We start from the raw sequence: 17,429 nt of genomic DNA, 5'->3' as shown, positions 1-17,429 counted from the left end.
ATTGGCTGATCCAATCAGCCAATAGGATTGAACTTCAATCCTATTGGCTGATTGTATCAGCCAATAGGATTTTTCCTACCTTAATTCCGATTGGCTGATAGAATCCTATCAGCCAATTGGAATTCAAGGGACGCCATCTTGGATGATGTCATTTAAAGGAACCTTCATTCAGTGTTAGGACGTCGTTTGAAGAGGATGGACTCGCTCCGCTCCGGATGAAGATAGAAGATGCCGCTTGGATGAAGACTTCTGTTGCTTGGAGGACCTCTTCTGCCCGGATCGGATGAAGACTTCTGCCCCTCTGGAGGTCCACTTGTGCCCGGCTAGGTGAAGACGGCTCAAGGTAGGGAGATCTTCAGGGGGGTAGTGTTAGGTTTTTTTAAGGGGGGATTGGGTGGGTTTTAGAGTAGGGTTGGGTGTGTGGGTTTTAATGTTGGGGGGGATATTTTTATTTTTTTTTACAGGTGAAAGAGCCGATTACTTTGGGGCAATGCCCAGCAACCCCCTTTTAAGGGCTATTTGTAATTTAGTGTAGGGTAGGGAACTTTATTATTTTGGGGGGCTTTTTTAATTTATTAGGGGGATTAGAATAGGTGTAATTAGTTTAAAATTCTTGTAATTCTTTTTTTATTTTCTGTAATTTAGTGTTTTTTTTTCGTAATGTAGTTTATTTAATTTAATTGTAATTAATTGTAGGTAGTTTAGGTAATTAGGTTGATACTGTAGTGTTAGGTGTAATTGTAACTTAGGTTAAGGTTTATTTTACAGGTAATTTTGTACTTATTTTAGCTAGGTAGTTATTAAATAGTTAGGTAGTTATTAAATAGCTAGGTAGTTATTAAATAGCCGTCCTCTGGCGTATCTGCGTTGCCTAGCAACGTAACGCACCGTAGCCACTTCCCTCTGATGACGTCAGATGCCTTCTTATTCCGGTGGTCCGTTTGCCTTTTCGTGGCTGTGAGTCCTCTATCTTATTTACTTTGTCTGAGATTGATTTCCTGTTGCCAAACCTTGTTACTCTGACTACACTATTGCCCAACCCTGAACTGCCTGAATACAGTTGCCAAACCTTGCTGAATTGACCACGCTATTGCTTAACCCTGAACTGCCAGAATACAAGTTGCCAAACCTTGCTATACTGACCACGCTATTGCTTAACCCTGAACTGCCTGAATACAAGTTGCCAAACCTTGCTGAATTGACCATGCTATTGTTTAACCCTGAACTGCCTAAATACAAGTTGCCAAACCTTGCTATACTGACCACGCTATTGTTTAACCCTAAACTGTCTGAATACAAGTTGCCAAACCTTGCTATACTGATCACGCTATTGTTTAACCCTGAACTGTCTGATCTTCTGTTGCCGAATACTGCTGGTCTGACTACGCCTTGGCTTGACCCCACACTATCTACCATCAAGACATCTGGTACCCTGTTCTGAACCCCAAGTGTTCCATTCTGTCTGTGTGAGTACTGTGTTTAATAGAAGTTGTCGTGGGGTCACATCCTGGGTTTTACTCAGTGTGCTGAGTATTATTCTAATTCACTCAGCTATTGGGTCTGATTCCGGACTTAACCTAACCTGACAATAGCTATTGTACCTAGTTAAAATAACTACAAAGTTGCCTGTAAAATAAAAATAAATCCTAAAATAGCTACAAATGTAACTATTAGTTATATTGTAGCTATCTTAGGGTTTATTTTATAGGTATTTAGTTTTAAATAGGAATAATTTATTTCATTATGTTAAATTTATTTTGTTTAATTTAAATTATATTTAAGTTAGGGGGTTAGACTTCGGGTTAGATTTAGGGGTTAATAAATTTAATATAGTAGCGGCGAAGTTGGCGGCGGCAGATTAGGGGTTAATAAGTGTAGTTAGGTTGCGGCGACGTTGAGGGGGCAGATTAGGGGTTAATAAATATAATGTAGGTGTCGGCGATGTTGGGGGCAGATTAGGGGTTCATAGGGATAATGTAGGTGGCGGCGGTGTCCGGAGCGGCAGATTAAGGGTGGCGCAGGTGTCCGCGATAGCGGGGGCGTCAGATTAGGGGTTAATAAGTCTAAGATTAGGGGTGTTTAGACTCAGGGTTCATGTTAGGGTGTTAGGTGTAGACATAAAATGTGTTTCCCCATAGGAAACAATGGGGTTGCGTTAGGAGCTGGACGCTGCTTTTTTGCAGGTGTTAGTTGTTTTTTTTTAGCCAGTTCAGCCCCATTGTTTCCTATGGGGAAATTATGCACAAGCAAGTTTTGCCAGCTTACCGCTACCATAAGCAACGCTGGTATTGAGGTGAGATGTGGTGCTAAATTCTGCTCTACGCTCACCTTTTTGCGGCTAACGCCAGGTTTAAAAAAACCTGTAATACCAGCGTTGTCTTAAGGGAGCGGTGGGAAAAAAGGCTCGTTAGCCCCGCAAGCCTTACCGACAAAAACTCGTAATCTAGCCGTTAGATTTCAAAGATAGGTCATTTAACTCATTTGCAAAGTGGCTTTTTGGTTAACAAACTGTTTTAATAAAAATAATACATTGTATCCAAATTTAGATCCATTTCATTGTTGGTTAATAGGATCACCTATATGGTTAGTTTAAAAGATAAGACAAAAACAGTAGGTTAAAAAAAAAAATCCTACTTTGTCTAAAGAAAAAGGACATAAGACTAGTTCTCTACCAATAAACTAAATATCTGCGGACTGGAGCCTGACAGAGCAAACAATAATATTCTAAACCAATGCAATTCCCATGATGTGCCATAAACAATAAGGTATAACTAACTAAATTACCATTTACTTTAACAGAATAATATCTAATCTTTCAACCTTATAGTTGAACTGCAGAAACGGAAAACCAACTATGATTGCACTGCTGAGAGTTCATCCTAAATACGTAAGGCGTTAACATAACACCTAAATTCAGTTTATTGCTCTTTATCCTAGGTGAATTCTTTGATGTCTGGCAAGAGATCCTCTGTCATTGAAACAATTTCGGCAATACGAACATGCAAACTGTCTCTCTCCTGAGTGAACTCTTTGATGTGAGATTAGATGCGTCTTCTGCCTGAAATGTTTCCCACAATCGTTACACACATAGGGTTTTTCTCCTGTGTGAATTCTCTGATGTCGGACAAAACTTGCTCTGTCACTGAAACAATTCCCACAAACCAGACACGCATAAGGTTTCTCTCCGGTGTGAATGCGACGGTGAGTAATAAGATGCGACTTCTGTTTGAAACATTTTCCACACTCAAAACACGCAAACCGTTTCTCTCCAGTGTCAGCGCACTGATGTAAATCAAACCGGGACTTGAGAGTAAAACATTTCCCACATTCAATACACACAAAGGGTTTTGAGCCAGTAGAAATGGGCTTGCGGGTGAAACGCGTTGGATTAGAGTTGCCTCCCCGTTTGACGTTATTGCGATTATAGTCATTGCTGTGTGTTTTTGATGCACTAGAGTTTTCTTTTATATATTTTTTAAATAAACGAACAGGATATTGCATTATTTTGCTCTGTGCGTGTGTGTATAAGTGTGGTTCCATCAAAGCCACATCTTTGTTGGGGATTAATCCTTCAGTCATTAATCCCATATAAGTATCACACGGAGCCTTTCTATTAACATGGTTTGCTCCTTCTTCACAAACAAGATTTTCTGGTCTACTGGATTGGTCATACGCACCAGACATATCTATGCCCATCCATTGATCTGTCGAAACAAAAGTTGGAATAGAATTTAAAAAGACATTTTAATACATATCATATTAAAAGGAACATGAAACGTAAAGGTTTTCTTTCACGATTCATACACAGTGTGTAAGTTTAAACAACTTTCTGATTTACTTCTACTTTCAAATTTTCAGCAATTTGAGAATTACTATGGGAACAATGGTTCTTTTCGGAGACGGATTCTTATTGCGAAACTGAAACACATGAAGGTCTGTGTAAATCCAGATCGTAGCATGTTTCACTTTCACAAGAAGAAATCCGATAAAAAAAGACGAATGCTGCGAACAGCCACCTTTTCCACATTTGGATCCTAATGAATGATCCAAATCCACATGCCTACCTTGACATTACAAGACATTTTAGTTGGGTTGACATAGAATAACATATCAGCCATGTCTAAACAAATTAGCCTCTTATTTGCTGCAATTGTTTTTCAGTTACCAAACTCCACCCAACACTTGCCTTATGTGGAAGAGCCAATCTGGCCTTTTAGTATGCAGAGGGAATGTGACTTAAAGTGAAAGTCAACCCTAGCATTTCACAAATGCTAGGATTGACTATTGAAACAAATAAAGGGGACTTTTATTCATGAAGTATAAAATACTTCATGAAGAAAGCTCCTTTATTTATTTCAAGCGATTGATTCTCTGAGCTGCTACGGCAGCCCAAAGCAGATCACGGTTTTGCTGAGAGGTGATGTTTTCACATCTTAGCCAATAGCCTTGAGGTAAATCTGGCTTGGATTTACTCCAATATGTACTGTACATTACAGTAATCCCAAAAATACAAAAAAAACAAAATGTATGCTTACCTGATAAATTTGTTTCTTTTCGGATATGGAAAGTCCACAATGTCATCAATTACTAGTGGGAATATCACTCCTGGCCAGCAGGAGGAGGCAAAGAGCACCACAGCAAATCTGTTAAGTGTCACTCCCCTACCCATAATCTGTAGTAATTCAACCGAAGGAAAATGGGGAAAAAAGGAATTACACAAAGGTGTAGAGGAAGAGGTGCCTGAGGTTTAGTAAAAAAATAACGGTTTTAAATTCAAGGGTGGGGTCGTGGACTCTCCATAACTAGAAACAAAATTTATCAGGCAAGCTTACATTTTGTTTTCTTTCCTAAGATATGGAGAGTCCACGGCGTCATCAATTACTAGTGGGAACCAATACCCAAGCTAGAGGACACAGATGACTAGGGAGGGATAACAAGACAGGCAGACCTAAACAGAAGGCACTACCGCTTGAAGAACCTTCCTCCCAAAAGAAGCCTCAGCCGAGGCAAAAGTATCAAATTAGTAAAATTTGAAAAAAAAACAACAATTTGCAGCCTTCCAAATCTGATCCACAGAAGCTTCATTTTTGAAAGCCCAAAAAAGAGGAGACAGCCCTCGTGGAATTTGCCGTAATTCTCTCAGAAGGCTGCTGACCAGCAGTCTCATAAGCAAAACAAATTATACTTCTCAACCAGAGAGAGAAAGAGAAGTAGCAGTAGCTTTCTGACCTTTACGCTTTCCAGAGAAACAAACAAACTGGGCAGAGGACTGGGGGAAATCCTTAGTTGTCTGAAGGTAGAATTTTAGAGCACGCACAACATCCAAGTTGTGTAACAAACGTTCCTTATGAGAAGAAGGATTAGGACATAGTGAAGGAACAACAATTTCCTGATTAATATTTCTATCTGAAACCACTTTAGGGAGAAATCCCACTTTAGTACGAAGAATCGCCTTATCAGCATGAAAAATAAAGTAAGGCGAAACACTTGCAGAGCCGAGAGTTCCAAGACTCTCCCAGCAGAATAAATAGCAATAAGAAACAAAAAAAACTTTCCAAGATAAATTAATATCTATGGAATGCAATGGCTCAAACGGAGCCTGCTGCAAAAAACTTTAAGAACAAGGTTAAGGCTCCAAGGAGGAGCAACAGACTTAAACACAGGCTTGATTCTGGCCAGGGTCTGACAAAAGGATTAAACATCTGGCACATCCGCCAGACGCTTATGCAACAAAATAGATAATGCAGAAATCTGACTCTTCTAGGAAGAATGGAACGAATGGCTTGTTGAGACACTTTAGGTCTAAAATAGGACAAAAAGTTCTCTCTTTTTTGGGAACCACAAAGAGATTTGAATAGAATCCTAGACCCTGTTCTCTTACAGGAACTGGAACTATCGCTCCCGGGGAAGAAAGGTCCCGAACGCAATTCAAGAATGCCTCTTTTTTTATCTGGTCTTCAGATAATCTTGAGAGGTGGAAACTGCATCTGGGAGGAAAAGTCTTGCATTCTATTTTGTAACCCTGAGATACTATGTCCACAGTCCAGGGATCTGGGACATCTCGTATCCATGCTTGATAAAGCAGAGAAAGTCTGCCCCCCACTTGATCAGATCCCGGATCGGGGCCAAACCCTTTCTGCTGATTTAGACTCGGCTGCAGGCTTCTTAGATTGCTTCCCCTTGTTCCAAGACTGATTGGGTTTTCAATAAGACTTGGACTGTTCCTGCTTGGAAGAGGGAGGGAAAGACTTTCTTTTGAAGTTACGAAAGGAACGAAAAATTACTTTGACGTCTTTTAGGTCTATTATTCTTGTCTTGTGGTAGAAAAAACCCTTTTCCACCAGTAATGTCAGAAATTATTTCTGCCAGACCAGGTCCAAACAAGGTCTTACCCTTGAAAGGAAGCGCCAGAAGCTTGGACTTAGAAGTAACATCCGCTGACCAAGATTTCAACCACAACGCCCTGCAAGCTAGCACAGCTAAGCCAGATATCTTGGCTCCCAATTTAATAACTTGCATGGTAGCATCAGAAATAAAGGAGTTGGCTAGCTTGAGAGCCTTAATCCTGTCTTGGATCTCCTCCAAAGGAGTCTCTACCAGAAGTGAATCAGACAAGGCATTGTACCAATAAGATACCGCACTTGACACAGTGGCAATACAAACTGCAGGTTGCCATTGAAGACCTTGATGAACATACATCTTCTTCAAATAAGCCTCCAGGTTTTTGTCCATTGGATCCTTAAAAGAGCAGCTATCCTCTATAGGAATAGTAGTTCTCATAGCCAGAGTAGAAGTGGCCCCTTCTGCTTTAGGCACTGTGTGCCATGAATCTTTAATGGAGTCAACGACAGGAAACATCAGGAGACGGGGAAAAAGGTAGCCCGGCTTCACCCATTCCTATGAAATAATCTCCGCAGTACAGTCCGGAAAACAGGAAACACTTCCACAATTGAAGGAACATCATAGTAAATATTAAGTTTACTAGATTTCTTAGGGTTGACCACGACAAGAGTATTAGAGTTGTCCAAAGTAGGTAAAACCTCCTTTAACAATACACGTAGGTGTTCAAGCTTAAAGGGACATGAAACCCAAAAATGTTCATTCATGATTTAGGTAGAACGTACAATTTTAAACAACTATCTAGTTTACTTCTATTATCAAATTTGCTTCATTCTCTTGGTATTATTTGTTGAAGGAGCCACAATGCACTAACTGAACACATGGGTGAGCCAATGACAAATCGGTATAATTATGCAGCCACCAATCAGGAGCTAGAACCTAGATTCTTTGCTGCTCCTGAGCTTACCTAGATAAACCTTTCAGCAAAGGATAACAAGAGAAGGAAGCAAATTAAATAATAGAAGTAAATTAGAAAGTTGTTTAAAAGTGCAGGTTATTTCTGAATCAGGCAAGAAAAATGTTGGATTTCATGTCCCTTTAAATCTGAAGGATACTACTTCAGCATCAGATGAAGGAATTATACTGTCTATATCTGAGATTTCACCCTCAGAGAATACCGACGTATCCTCCTCATCAGACTTATGAGGGAGGGCAACCTGGGTAGCAGAACAGAAACCTTATTATCTGAATCTTTAATTGTCCTCTTGTGTTTTCCCTTTAGCATAGGAAAAGGAGATAATGCCGCAGATACCGCAGAAGATACCTGCGCAGCAAATTCCGCAAACAAATAAACTCCCCCAGGAGTCAAAGAGGAACTGCAGGACACTGTATGTGACGCCATTAAAGCTTGGGACGTTTGAGGAAAAAGCTGTGGCATTGCCTGAACAGCGTCATCCTGATTGACTTTAGGCTCAGAAACGAAAATCCTAGCTTTACATTTAAAGTTCTATCTAGACATGAAGAACAAAATTGCGTAGGCAAAAAAAAATATTTGGTTCTCTAGGCACAGCAGACATTTGTCAATTGGAACAGATTCCTGCTCCAAGATGCAAGAAAAATACCCAAATAAAAAAAGAATCTTAAAAATGTATACTAACACTAAAGTTTGTTAATTCTGTCAGACCTCAGTTTAAAAAGATATTGACCCACAAAGTAAATGCTACTGTCACTTTAAACTTTTAACTTAGAAATTTGAGATAACACTCAAAAACAACCCCTCCAGATAAACCACTACACCTCAGCCTTGACTGAAGTGCCTACCTGCCCTTCCTCAATGACGAGTGCTGGAATCACTTAGGAGAAGCAGGAGAAGACTAGCTGAACTCGTACAATTCAGCGGACACCACTCCTTAACTCTGAGAACGGAAGGGAGCGTCACATGACCTGGAGAATTCAGCTGCGCCACAGTAAGGCACTAAAAGAAAAGCCGGTCTTAAGAAAAAAAGGCACTGACATCAGCCATTTGCTCTTGTAAAAGTTAAAATCGCAGTGTGATTGCATCAAGCATTCACAGCGATTACCAGACAGTCGTTAGTGCCAGAACACATGCACACACAGTCCCTTATGGTATAAATAGCATTAAAAACATAAATTATGCGTACCTGATAATTTTCTTTTCTTCTGACAGGAAGAGTCCACAGATGCAATCATTACTTTTGGGAATTCAGAACCTGGCCACCAGGAGGAGGCAAAGACACCCCAGCCAAAGGCTTAAATACCTCCCCCACTAATCTCATCCACCAGTCAAGGAACAGTAGAAGAAATATCAGGGTGAAAAAGGTGCCGGAAGAACAAAAAATTACTGCCGTCTCATAGACAAAACGCGGATGGGAGCTGTGGACTCTTCCCGTCAGAAGAAAAGAAAACTATCAGGTAAGCATAATTGATGTTTTTCTTCTTAAAAACGGGAAGAGTCCACAGCTGCATTAATTACTTTTAGGAAAACAATACCCAAGCTAGAAAACACTGCATGCAAACAAAGGGTGGGTACAAAAAGGCGGCCCCTTCAAAAGGCACCACAGCCTGAAATTACCCGACACCCTATAAAAATAATAAACAACACGGGTAAAAAACCTGAAGCCCAGGTAACTGCACATCAGTTACACAACCAGCAAAGCCGAGCTAGAGACCACTCAGCCCCAGAATCTGCTGAGCACAAACAGCCTCCGAGGAGCCAGCCCCGCAGGCTCTCGACTCCCACAAAGAGTACCCGGTCTAAAAGGTCAAGGACCTCTATCTGCCCCCGAGAGGGAGAATAGATCCCCAGAAAAAAAAACCCAAAGGACCATTCCACATGGGCTCAAAAAAAAAAAAAAAAAAAAAAAAAACTTAGAACAACCCAAGGTTGTCACGATATTATCGCCCAGGGAGACAAACTCCCTAGAAAAACAAGGACCTGAAAAGAAGTCCATACTCAGGGAAAAACGTCCCAAAGAGGACCCGAGGGCCACCCTCATATCCCTGACACAGCACCGTACCATAAGGTGCTACAGAAAACTGAGTTCCCTGTTGCATCGTAGTCAAGTAGAAACCTGCAGGCTAGGCAAGCATAGACAACAGAGACAGGATAACTATCCCAGCAGCTAACAAAGAGCTCTCCAAAAGAACACCACGCCACCTGAAACAAGAACTCGTAATAACCAGCTTCCAGGTAGAAAGGCTGACCCAAGCCATCATGGAACTCAAACCACCGAATAGCGCCAAAATCTCGACAACAGCTCCCGACCAGAATACCGGGCTCCAAGGACCTTCCCCTCCCAGCAACAGACGCTGTTAGAAAAGAGGAGGACATCAAAAATTCTTCCACCAAAGGGGAGGACAGACTCAAGAAAGAAAACGGTCAACACTGCATAGAGTAACCGATCCCCAACCTTTCCTCCAGGGTAATGTTCCCAGTCCTAGTCAAAGACCGAAAACAAGAGTCCCAGACCTCTGGAAGAAAAAGGATTGATTTACGAGGAGCAAAACCCTGAGTAGAACTCTGACCGCTACCAAAAACGGCATGCTACTGTGAGTCAGGACAGACTTCGTTCTCGGGTTCGAGACCCCCTACACTGCTGTCTTCCATAAAGAGGAACACTTCCCAAGGGAAGAGAGTTCTCAGACCCCCAGCATCTAAATATCAGAATCCAACAAATGAACCATCATCAAGCTTTCTAAAACAGCACCCAAGAAAGTGTGAAACAAATTGTCAAAAAGGTGCTTGAGCCACACAATATACCACAATAGATGTGAGCATAAATATTTCTCTTAATAAAGGAAACCCAAAGTCATATACTGCATGCAAAATCTTCCTCTCATAAATACAGGCACAATCTGCAGCTCCTAAGCAGCGGAGGTGCTGCCGTACTGAAGGGGAATGAGGAGACATAACTTAGACAGAATAAAGTCAAAGCCCTAGAAAGCATTGTGTTCCCCTCACATTAGGGGAATAAGGGACTGTGGCTAAGAGATTAGAGAGATTAATTCCCGGTGCCCTCTCCCTGGATTAATACCCCTTAGGTGGACGCTGCATCTATAGCAATTAGGGCAGCGCTATTAAATTCGGTTAAGGCTGCAAATATGTTCAAACACAAAAAGATCCCAAACACATCGTTGGCGATGTGCACTTGAGAGGGAAGATGTGTACATTGTCAGTGAAACCATTCACACAGTTGCGATTGCTAAAGGCAGAGGGAAACCCGACAGATACAACTGTCTGAACCCTAACTGCGCAGCAAAAAATACTCACAGAGCTGCTTGCTCGTCAGTTACACAACACACATCCACAATAAAATATGAATCCTTACAAAAAGGAAGCACATAATAACAGAACATAAAGGGATAGGAGGAGGGAAAGAAAGAAGACACTATGACCCTCAGTCCCCACACACCATAAGTCCTGGGCTTGACTGTAAAATTGCCCAGAAACGGGGCGGCACATTCCCTGTTCCTGGCAGAAGGCCAGATAGCTGCTCGGCCACAGTATATCCGAAAAACGGATAAATATAATAAATATACAAACCCCTTTAGGTCACAGGTCCCACTAGGTCCCTGAATCTGTTAGTCCTGATCCATGCTATTTCTTCCCAGAGAAATAAATATATAAGAAAGGACTTACCCTCCAGAACACTTCTGCTGTGGAGCAGTCACAGCAGCTGCAGGTCTGATAGCCTCAATTGGCCGCCAACAGGGACCTGTAGAAAAAGAAACAGAGTAACCAACCCTGGTTTTCTATAAAGGGGTAGCATACATTGTTAAAAATAAAGCAAGGACCACCTTCTAACTGCTAAAAGCCCCCATTACTCTTACTAAACAGATTGAAATGGACACAGCATAGCCCAAGTCCTTGCTTGCAGGGAAAAGTACCCATTAAAGGATTAAAAATCTTCAGACACCTTCTTCGCCATCCTCCCGTGATTAAGGCAAAGAGAATGACTGGGGGTTATGGGTAAGGGAAGCGACACTTAACAGCTCTGCTAGGGTGCTCTTTGCCTCCTCCTGCTGGCCAGGAGTTGAATATCCCACTAGTAATTGGAATTAAGTCGTAAACTCTCGTTGTCATAGGAAAGAAATACTAAACATTTGAGAAATTGGCATCAATTTTTAATCATTTTTAAATAGCAGCTTATATGCCGAAACATATTGTCACATATTTCTCACCTGCACAGGGGTCTGAATTGTCCTCTCTCTCTTCAATATCCTTATGCTGTCTCGATCTCTCATTTTCCCCATTATCTGATACACAATATAGCTCTCTGTCATGTAGACCTGTTATAATAGTTTTACATATTTATTAATTATACTGGAAATGAACAAAAACTACTTGGTCTATACAGTCAGACCACGACAGAACAAGAGCTGAATTATTGCCGGAGGTACAAAATGTGCTGAATTTCCTAAATGCTGCACAGGTGACTGCAGTAGAGTTTAGTGATTGAAGGGACATAATACTCATAAATCACTTGAAAGTAAAGCAGCATAACTGTAAAAAGCCGACAAGAAAATATCACCTGAATATTTCAATGCCCCTGTTTCCGTGCGAGCCTCTGTGCAATGATAAATGCTGACAGTGTATGCTGTCGACATTTATCTATGTGCGGCGGACATGATACGCTACATCGTATCATGTCAGCTCGCACTTTGATAAATTAATCCCAATGTCTTCAGCTCACAATAGTAAGTGCTCTGTGATCAGTTAAACCTCAGATACTGTCCAACTAAAAGTTGGGAAACAAATACATTTTTTAAAAAACAGCATCATCAGTGCTGATGTCACACTCTGGTTTACAGTAATGTCATGAAATTTGACTAATATCTCACGAGAAATTATAGTAAAGTTTCTTAAACTGAGTAAGGAACTAACAAGACTGTGCTGCGCTCCCTGACAAGTCCTGGGACTAGCATCCCGATTGGCTGCTTACAGTCCCTTTACAAGGGGATGTGGTTTCTGAGGTAAAATATCTTGCTTTTTACATATAGACGATCAGGTGATATTTTCTAGTCCGCTTTTTACAGCTCTGCTGCATCACTTTCGTGTGCTTTATCATTTGGCTATAATGTCCCGTTGCTGCAACAGAAAAATCTCTTTGCTACAAACAAATATAAACGCACCAATCAAATTGTATCGTAGCAGAAGCCAAACACTTTCCAGAAATATAACAACTAAACCGAATTTAGACTATTGACGGACACAGGAAATGTTTGATCATATATCACTCACCTTCATATGCGTCTGTGGGCATTGTAATCTGGTAAATATCTGTATCCCGTCTCTCATCCTCTGGTTCCTCATCATCGGACACATAGTATAGAGGTTTGTCATGTGCGCCTGTGTATACACTCAAAGTCTTATTCTCTTTAAACCCATCCCTTTCGGCTATGCAACAATAATCATTTATCAGCGCAACACCACAGATATCTTAAGTTTCTCTCAATTAGAATTTTTTTAATATTATTGTTCACTGAAAGTCGTGTCAAATGTATTTGTTAGAAAGAACAACTCACCTGCGCTGGTATTTTCCTGAATTTCCTGTTCCAGGGTTTCTATTTGACGCCAGACGTTTGTCTCCTCAATTTTTTCGCTGCTTTCTATAATTTCATTTTTGGTTTCTGCTATCAAAAAAATTCTCTGTTATAGACAGTTTCATTTCACTGTTATTTAATGTATGTTGTGTAAAACTTTTTGGTGTTTTTTTTTGTTTTACTTTTTTTAAAAAAAAACAAATTCCAAAACAGATCAGAAGAAGGTGTTTGTGGATATTATTTTGACAAATATATTCTTACAACAGATATACTAAAATATAAGAAGTAGTTTATATTTTGCAAAAAAAATCATTTATATACATACACACACACACACAGTATATTTATATATATATAATTCTTCAATTTGAAGAACATTGGAATGTAAAATATTACGGCACTTAATTACTGATATATATACTGTGAATATATAAACATTTATTGTGTGTGCAGACCTTTTGTAATGCAGCACTTAATTACCGATATATACTGTGCATATATAAACATTTATTGTGTGCACAGACCTTTTACAATGTGGAATTTAATTGTCGATATAGAGATATATATATATATATATATATATATATATACTGATCATATATAAAACATTTATTGTGTGTGCAGACCTTTTACAATGTGGAATTTAACTGTTGATATATACTGTGCATATATAAAACATGTATTGTGTGCACAGACTTTTCGCTATGCTGCATTTCATTGCTGATATATACTGTGTATATAAATAATAGTAATACTATTACATTTTTTTATGATGCTGCTTTAGGAAATTTTACTAAACCAAGTGCGTTATCTGGTCAATCACTCACCTGTACATGGGTCCAAACAGACGTCCGTGTGCTGAAAATCCTTCTCATGTCTGTCACCCTCTGTAGTCTCATTAACGGTCACGGAACAATGTTTATCATCATTTGCATCTGTAAATTACAGTACAGAATTCAAGGGACGTTACATTTTTTTTTGTTGTATCATTTTTTGTAAAACTAATGTTCGTGTAAAGTTGGGGAATTTTTTTTCTTATTCATGACATGCCTCTGTCCATAAATAAAGAATATATTCATGTATTATAAGCATTAACGTTTAAACACATTCATAGTTTTCTGTTTTTTAACTGGAGAACAGTCCACTTTGTGTTCTAGAATAGTTGTGGGATATAAGAAAATTATACTTCATAGGTGGTCTTAACATTTACATATATGATTTCTACATAAATGTGAGTAGACACGAAAACACTGGGGACAGACTGATGGTCAGAGCCCGATCGACAGCAATTGGGGGAGCAGCACACAACGTTCCAATTCCATCCGGCCCAGATGTGGTTTACATAGCCTGCAGCATCTCACGGACTAAGTATATATCTTCCTATCATTCACATTACCTCACACTGGAATGTTACTGCAATATAAATACTTTTCCTGTTTTGCTTTGGAACTGCCATGATAGTATTTTTTTTTAAGAGAATAATATCAGAATAATTCATTTTACTCTGTACGGCTAAATTGCATACACATTATCCAAATTTCATATTGCAAATTATTTTTATATGAGCCTACCTAGGCTTAGGTTTCAACAAAGAATACCAAAAGAACAAAGCAAATGTGATGATAAAAATAAGTTGTTTAAAAATTACATGTCCTATCTGAATCATGAAAGTTTAATTTGACTTCACTTCCCCTCCCCTCTTATATAGCAGTCAATCTTCAGCCCCTGTTTATCTTCCATATCCTTATCTTTTATTCATTTTCTAGACTGTCCCTTTAAGTACAAGTCATTGCTTAATGCTTTTTTACTACAACAATAAAAACATAATTTATGCTTACCTGATAAATTTATTTCTCTTGTAGTGTATCCAGTCCACGGATCATCCATTACTTATGAGATATTCTCCTTCCCAACAGGAAGTTGCAAGAGGATCACCCACAGCAGAGCTGCTATATAGCTCCTCCCCTAACTGCCATATCCAGTCATTCGACCGAAACAAACAGAGAAAGGAGAAACCATAGGGTGCAGTGGTGACTGTAGTTTAATTAAATTTTAGACCTGCCTGAAAAGGACAGGGCGGGCCGTGGACTGGATACACCACAAGAGAAATAAATTTATCAGGTAAGCATAAATTATGTTTTCTCTTGTTAAGTGTATCCAGTCCACTGATCATCCATTACTTATGGGATACCAATACCAAAGCTAAAGTACACGGATGATGGGAGGGACAAGGCAGGGATTAAGCGGAAGGAACCACTGCCTGAAGAACCTTTCTCCCAAAAACAGCCTCCGAAGAAGCAAAAGTATCAAATTTGTAAAATTTTGAAAAAGTGTGAAGCGAAGACCAAGTCGCGGCCTTGCAAATCTGTTCAACAGAGGCCTCATTTTTAAAGGCCCAGGTGGAAGCCACAGCTCTAGTAGAATGAGCTATAATCCTTTCAGGGGGCTGCTGTCCAGCAGTCTCATAGGCTAGGCGTATAATACTCCGAAGCCAAAAGGAAAGAGAGGTTGCCGAAGCTTTTTGACCTCTCCTCTGTCCAGAATAAACGACAAACAGGGAAGAGGTCTGACGAAAATCTTTAGTAGCTTGTAAGTAAAACTACGTCCAGATTATGTAAAAGACGTTCCTTCTTTGCAGAAGGATTAGGACACAATGATGGAACAACAATCTCTTGATTGATATTCTTGTTAGAAACCACCTTAGGTAAAAACCCAGGTTTGGTACGCAGAACTACCTTATCTGCATGAAAAATCAGATAAGGAGAATCACATTGTAAGGCAGATAGCTCAGAGACTCTCCGAGCCGAGGAAATAGCCATCAAAAACAGAATTTTCCAAGATAAAAGCTTAATATCAATGGAATGAAGGGGTTCAAAGGAACTCCTTGAAGAACTTTAAGAACCAAGTGTAAGCTCCATGGGGGAGCAACAGGTTTAAACACAGGCTTAATTCTAACCAAAGCCTGACAAAATGCGTGGACGTCTGGAACTTCTGCCAGACGCTTGTGCAAAAGAATAGACAGAGCAGAAATCTGTCCCTTTAAGGAACAAGCTGATAATCCTTTGTCCAAACCCTCTTGGAGAAAGGACAATATCCTAGGAATCCTAACCTTACTCCATGAGTAATTCTTGGTTTCACACCAGTAAAGATATGTACGCCATATCTTGTGATAGATTTTCCTGGTAACAGGCTTTCGTGCCTGTATTAAGGTATCAATGACTGACTCGGAGAAGCCACGCTTTGATAAAATCAAGCGTTCAATCTCCATGCAGTCAGTCTCAGAGAAATTAGATTTGGATGATTGAAAGGACCTTGTATTAGAAGGTCCTGTCTCAGAGGCAGAGTCCATGGTGGAAAGGATGACATGTCCACTAGGTCTGCATACCAGGTCCTGCGTGGCCACGCAGGCGCTATTAGAATCACTGATGCTCTCTCCTGTTTGATTTTGGCAATCAGTCGAGGGAGCAGAGGAAACGGTGGAAACACATAAGCCAGGTTGAAGAACCAAGGCGCTGCTAGAGCATCTATCAGCGTCGCTTCTGGGTCCCTGGATCCGTAACAAGAAAGCTTGGCGTTCTGGCGAGACGCCATGAGATCCAACTCTGGTTTGCCCCAACGATGAATCAACTGAGCAAACACCTCCGGATGGAGTTCCCACTCCCCCAGGTGAAAAGTCTCACGACTTAGAAAATCCGCCTCCCAGTTCTCCACGCCTGGGATATGGATTGCCGACAGGTGGCAAGAGTGAGTCTCTGCCCAGCGAATTATTTTTGAGACTTCTAACATCGCTAGGGAACTCCTGGTTCCCCCTTGATGGTTGATGTAAGCCACAGTCGTGATATTGTCCGACTGAAATCTGATGAACCTCAGTGTTGCTAACTGAGGCCAAGCCAGAAGAGCATTGAATATTGCTCTTAACTCCAGAATATTTATCGGAAGGAGTTTCTCCTCCTGAGTCCACGATCCCTGTGCTTCAGGGAGTTCCAGACTGCACCCCAACCTAGAAGGCTGGCATCTGTTGTTACAATTGTCCAATCTGGCCTGGGAAAGGTCATACCCTCGGACAGGTGGACCCGAGACAACCACCAGAGAAGATAATCTCTGGTCTCTTGATCCAGATTTAGCAGAGGGGACAAATCTGTGTAATCCCCATTCCACTGACTTAGCATGCATAATTGCAGCGGTCTGAGATGTAGGTGCGCAAATGGCACTATGTCCATTGCCGCTACCATTAGCTACCATAGCCGATCACCTCCATACACTGAGCCACCGAAGGGCGCGGAATGGAATGAAGAATACGGCAAGCATTTAGAAGCTTTGATAACCTGGACTCTGTCAGGTAAATTTTCATCTCTACAGAATCTATAAGAGTCCCTAAGAAGGAGACTCTTGTGAGTGGGGATAGAGAACTCTTTTCCTTGTTCACTTTCCACCCGTGCGATCTCAGAAATGCCAGAACTATCTCTGTATGAGACTTGGCAATTTGAAAGCTTGACGCCTGTATCAGGATGTCGTCTAGATACGGA

The 17,429-nt window shown here is 40.6% G+C and overlaps 1 protein-coding gene across 3 annotated transcripts in view; it reads right to left on the bottom strand.

The window, feature by feature from the left end:
• Nucleotides 1-608: 608 nt before the first annotated feature.
• Nucleotides 609-17,429, bottom strand: part of LOC128635626 (oocyte zinc finger protein XlCOF7.1) — a 29,163-nt gene continuing 12,342 nt past the window's right edge. Inside the window, exons 6-10 of one of the 3 annotated variants that reach the window (XM_053688701.1) lie at nucleotides 13,731-13,838; nucleotides 12,886-12,993; nucleotides 12,602-12,709; nucleotides 11,542-11,649; nucleotides 609-3,704 (exon numbers count right to left, since the gene is read on the bottom strand). In XM_053688701.1, coding sequence (XP_053544676.1) covers nucleotides 2,929-3,704; nucleotides 11,542-11,649; nucleotides 12,602-12,709; nucleotides 12,886-12,993; nucleotides 13,731-13,838 — 1,208 coding nt within the window. In that variant the 3' untranslated portion in view covers nucleotides 609-2,928. The remainder of the gene's footprint in view (nucleotides 3,705-11,541; nucleotides 11,650-12,601; nucleotides 12,710-12,885; nucleotides 12,994-13,730; nucleotides 13,839-17,429) is intronic. The other 2 variants (XM_053688702.1, XM_053688703.1) reach the window with 2 other exon arrangements.

The sequence above is a fragment of the Bombina bombina genome, chromosome 7 (genome assembly GCF_027579735.1).
Source record: "Bombina bombina isolate aBomBom1 chromosome 7, aBomBom1.pri, whole genome shotgun sequence".
In the NCBI taxonomy this organism is placed as follows: Eukaryota; Metazoa; Chordata; class Amphibia; order Anura; family Bombinatoridae; genus Bombina; species Bombina bombina.
This window is presented reverse-complemented; position numbering and strand designations above follow the sequence as displayed.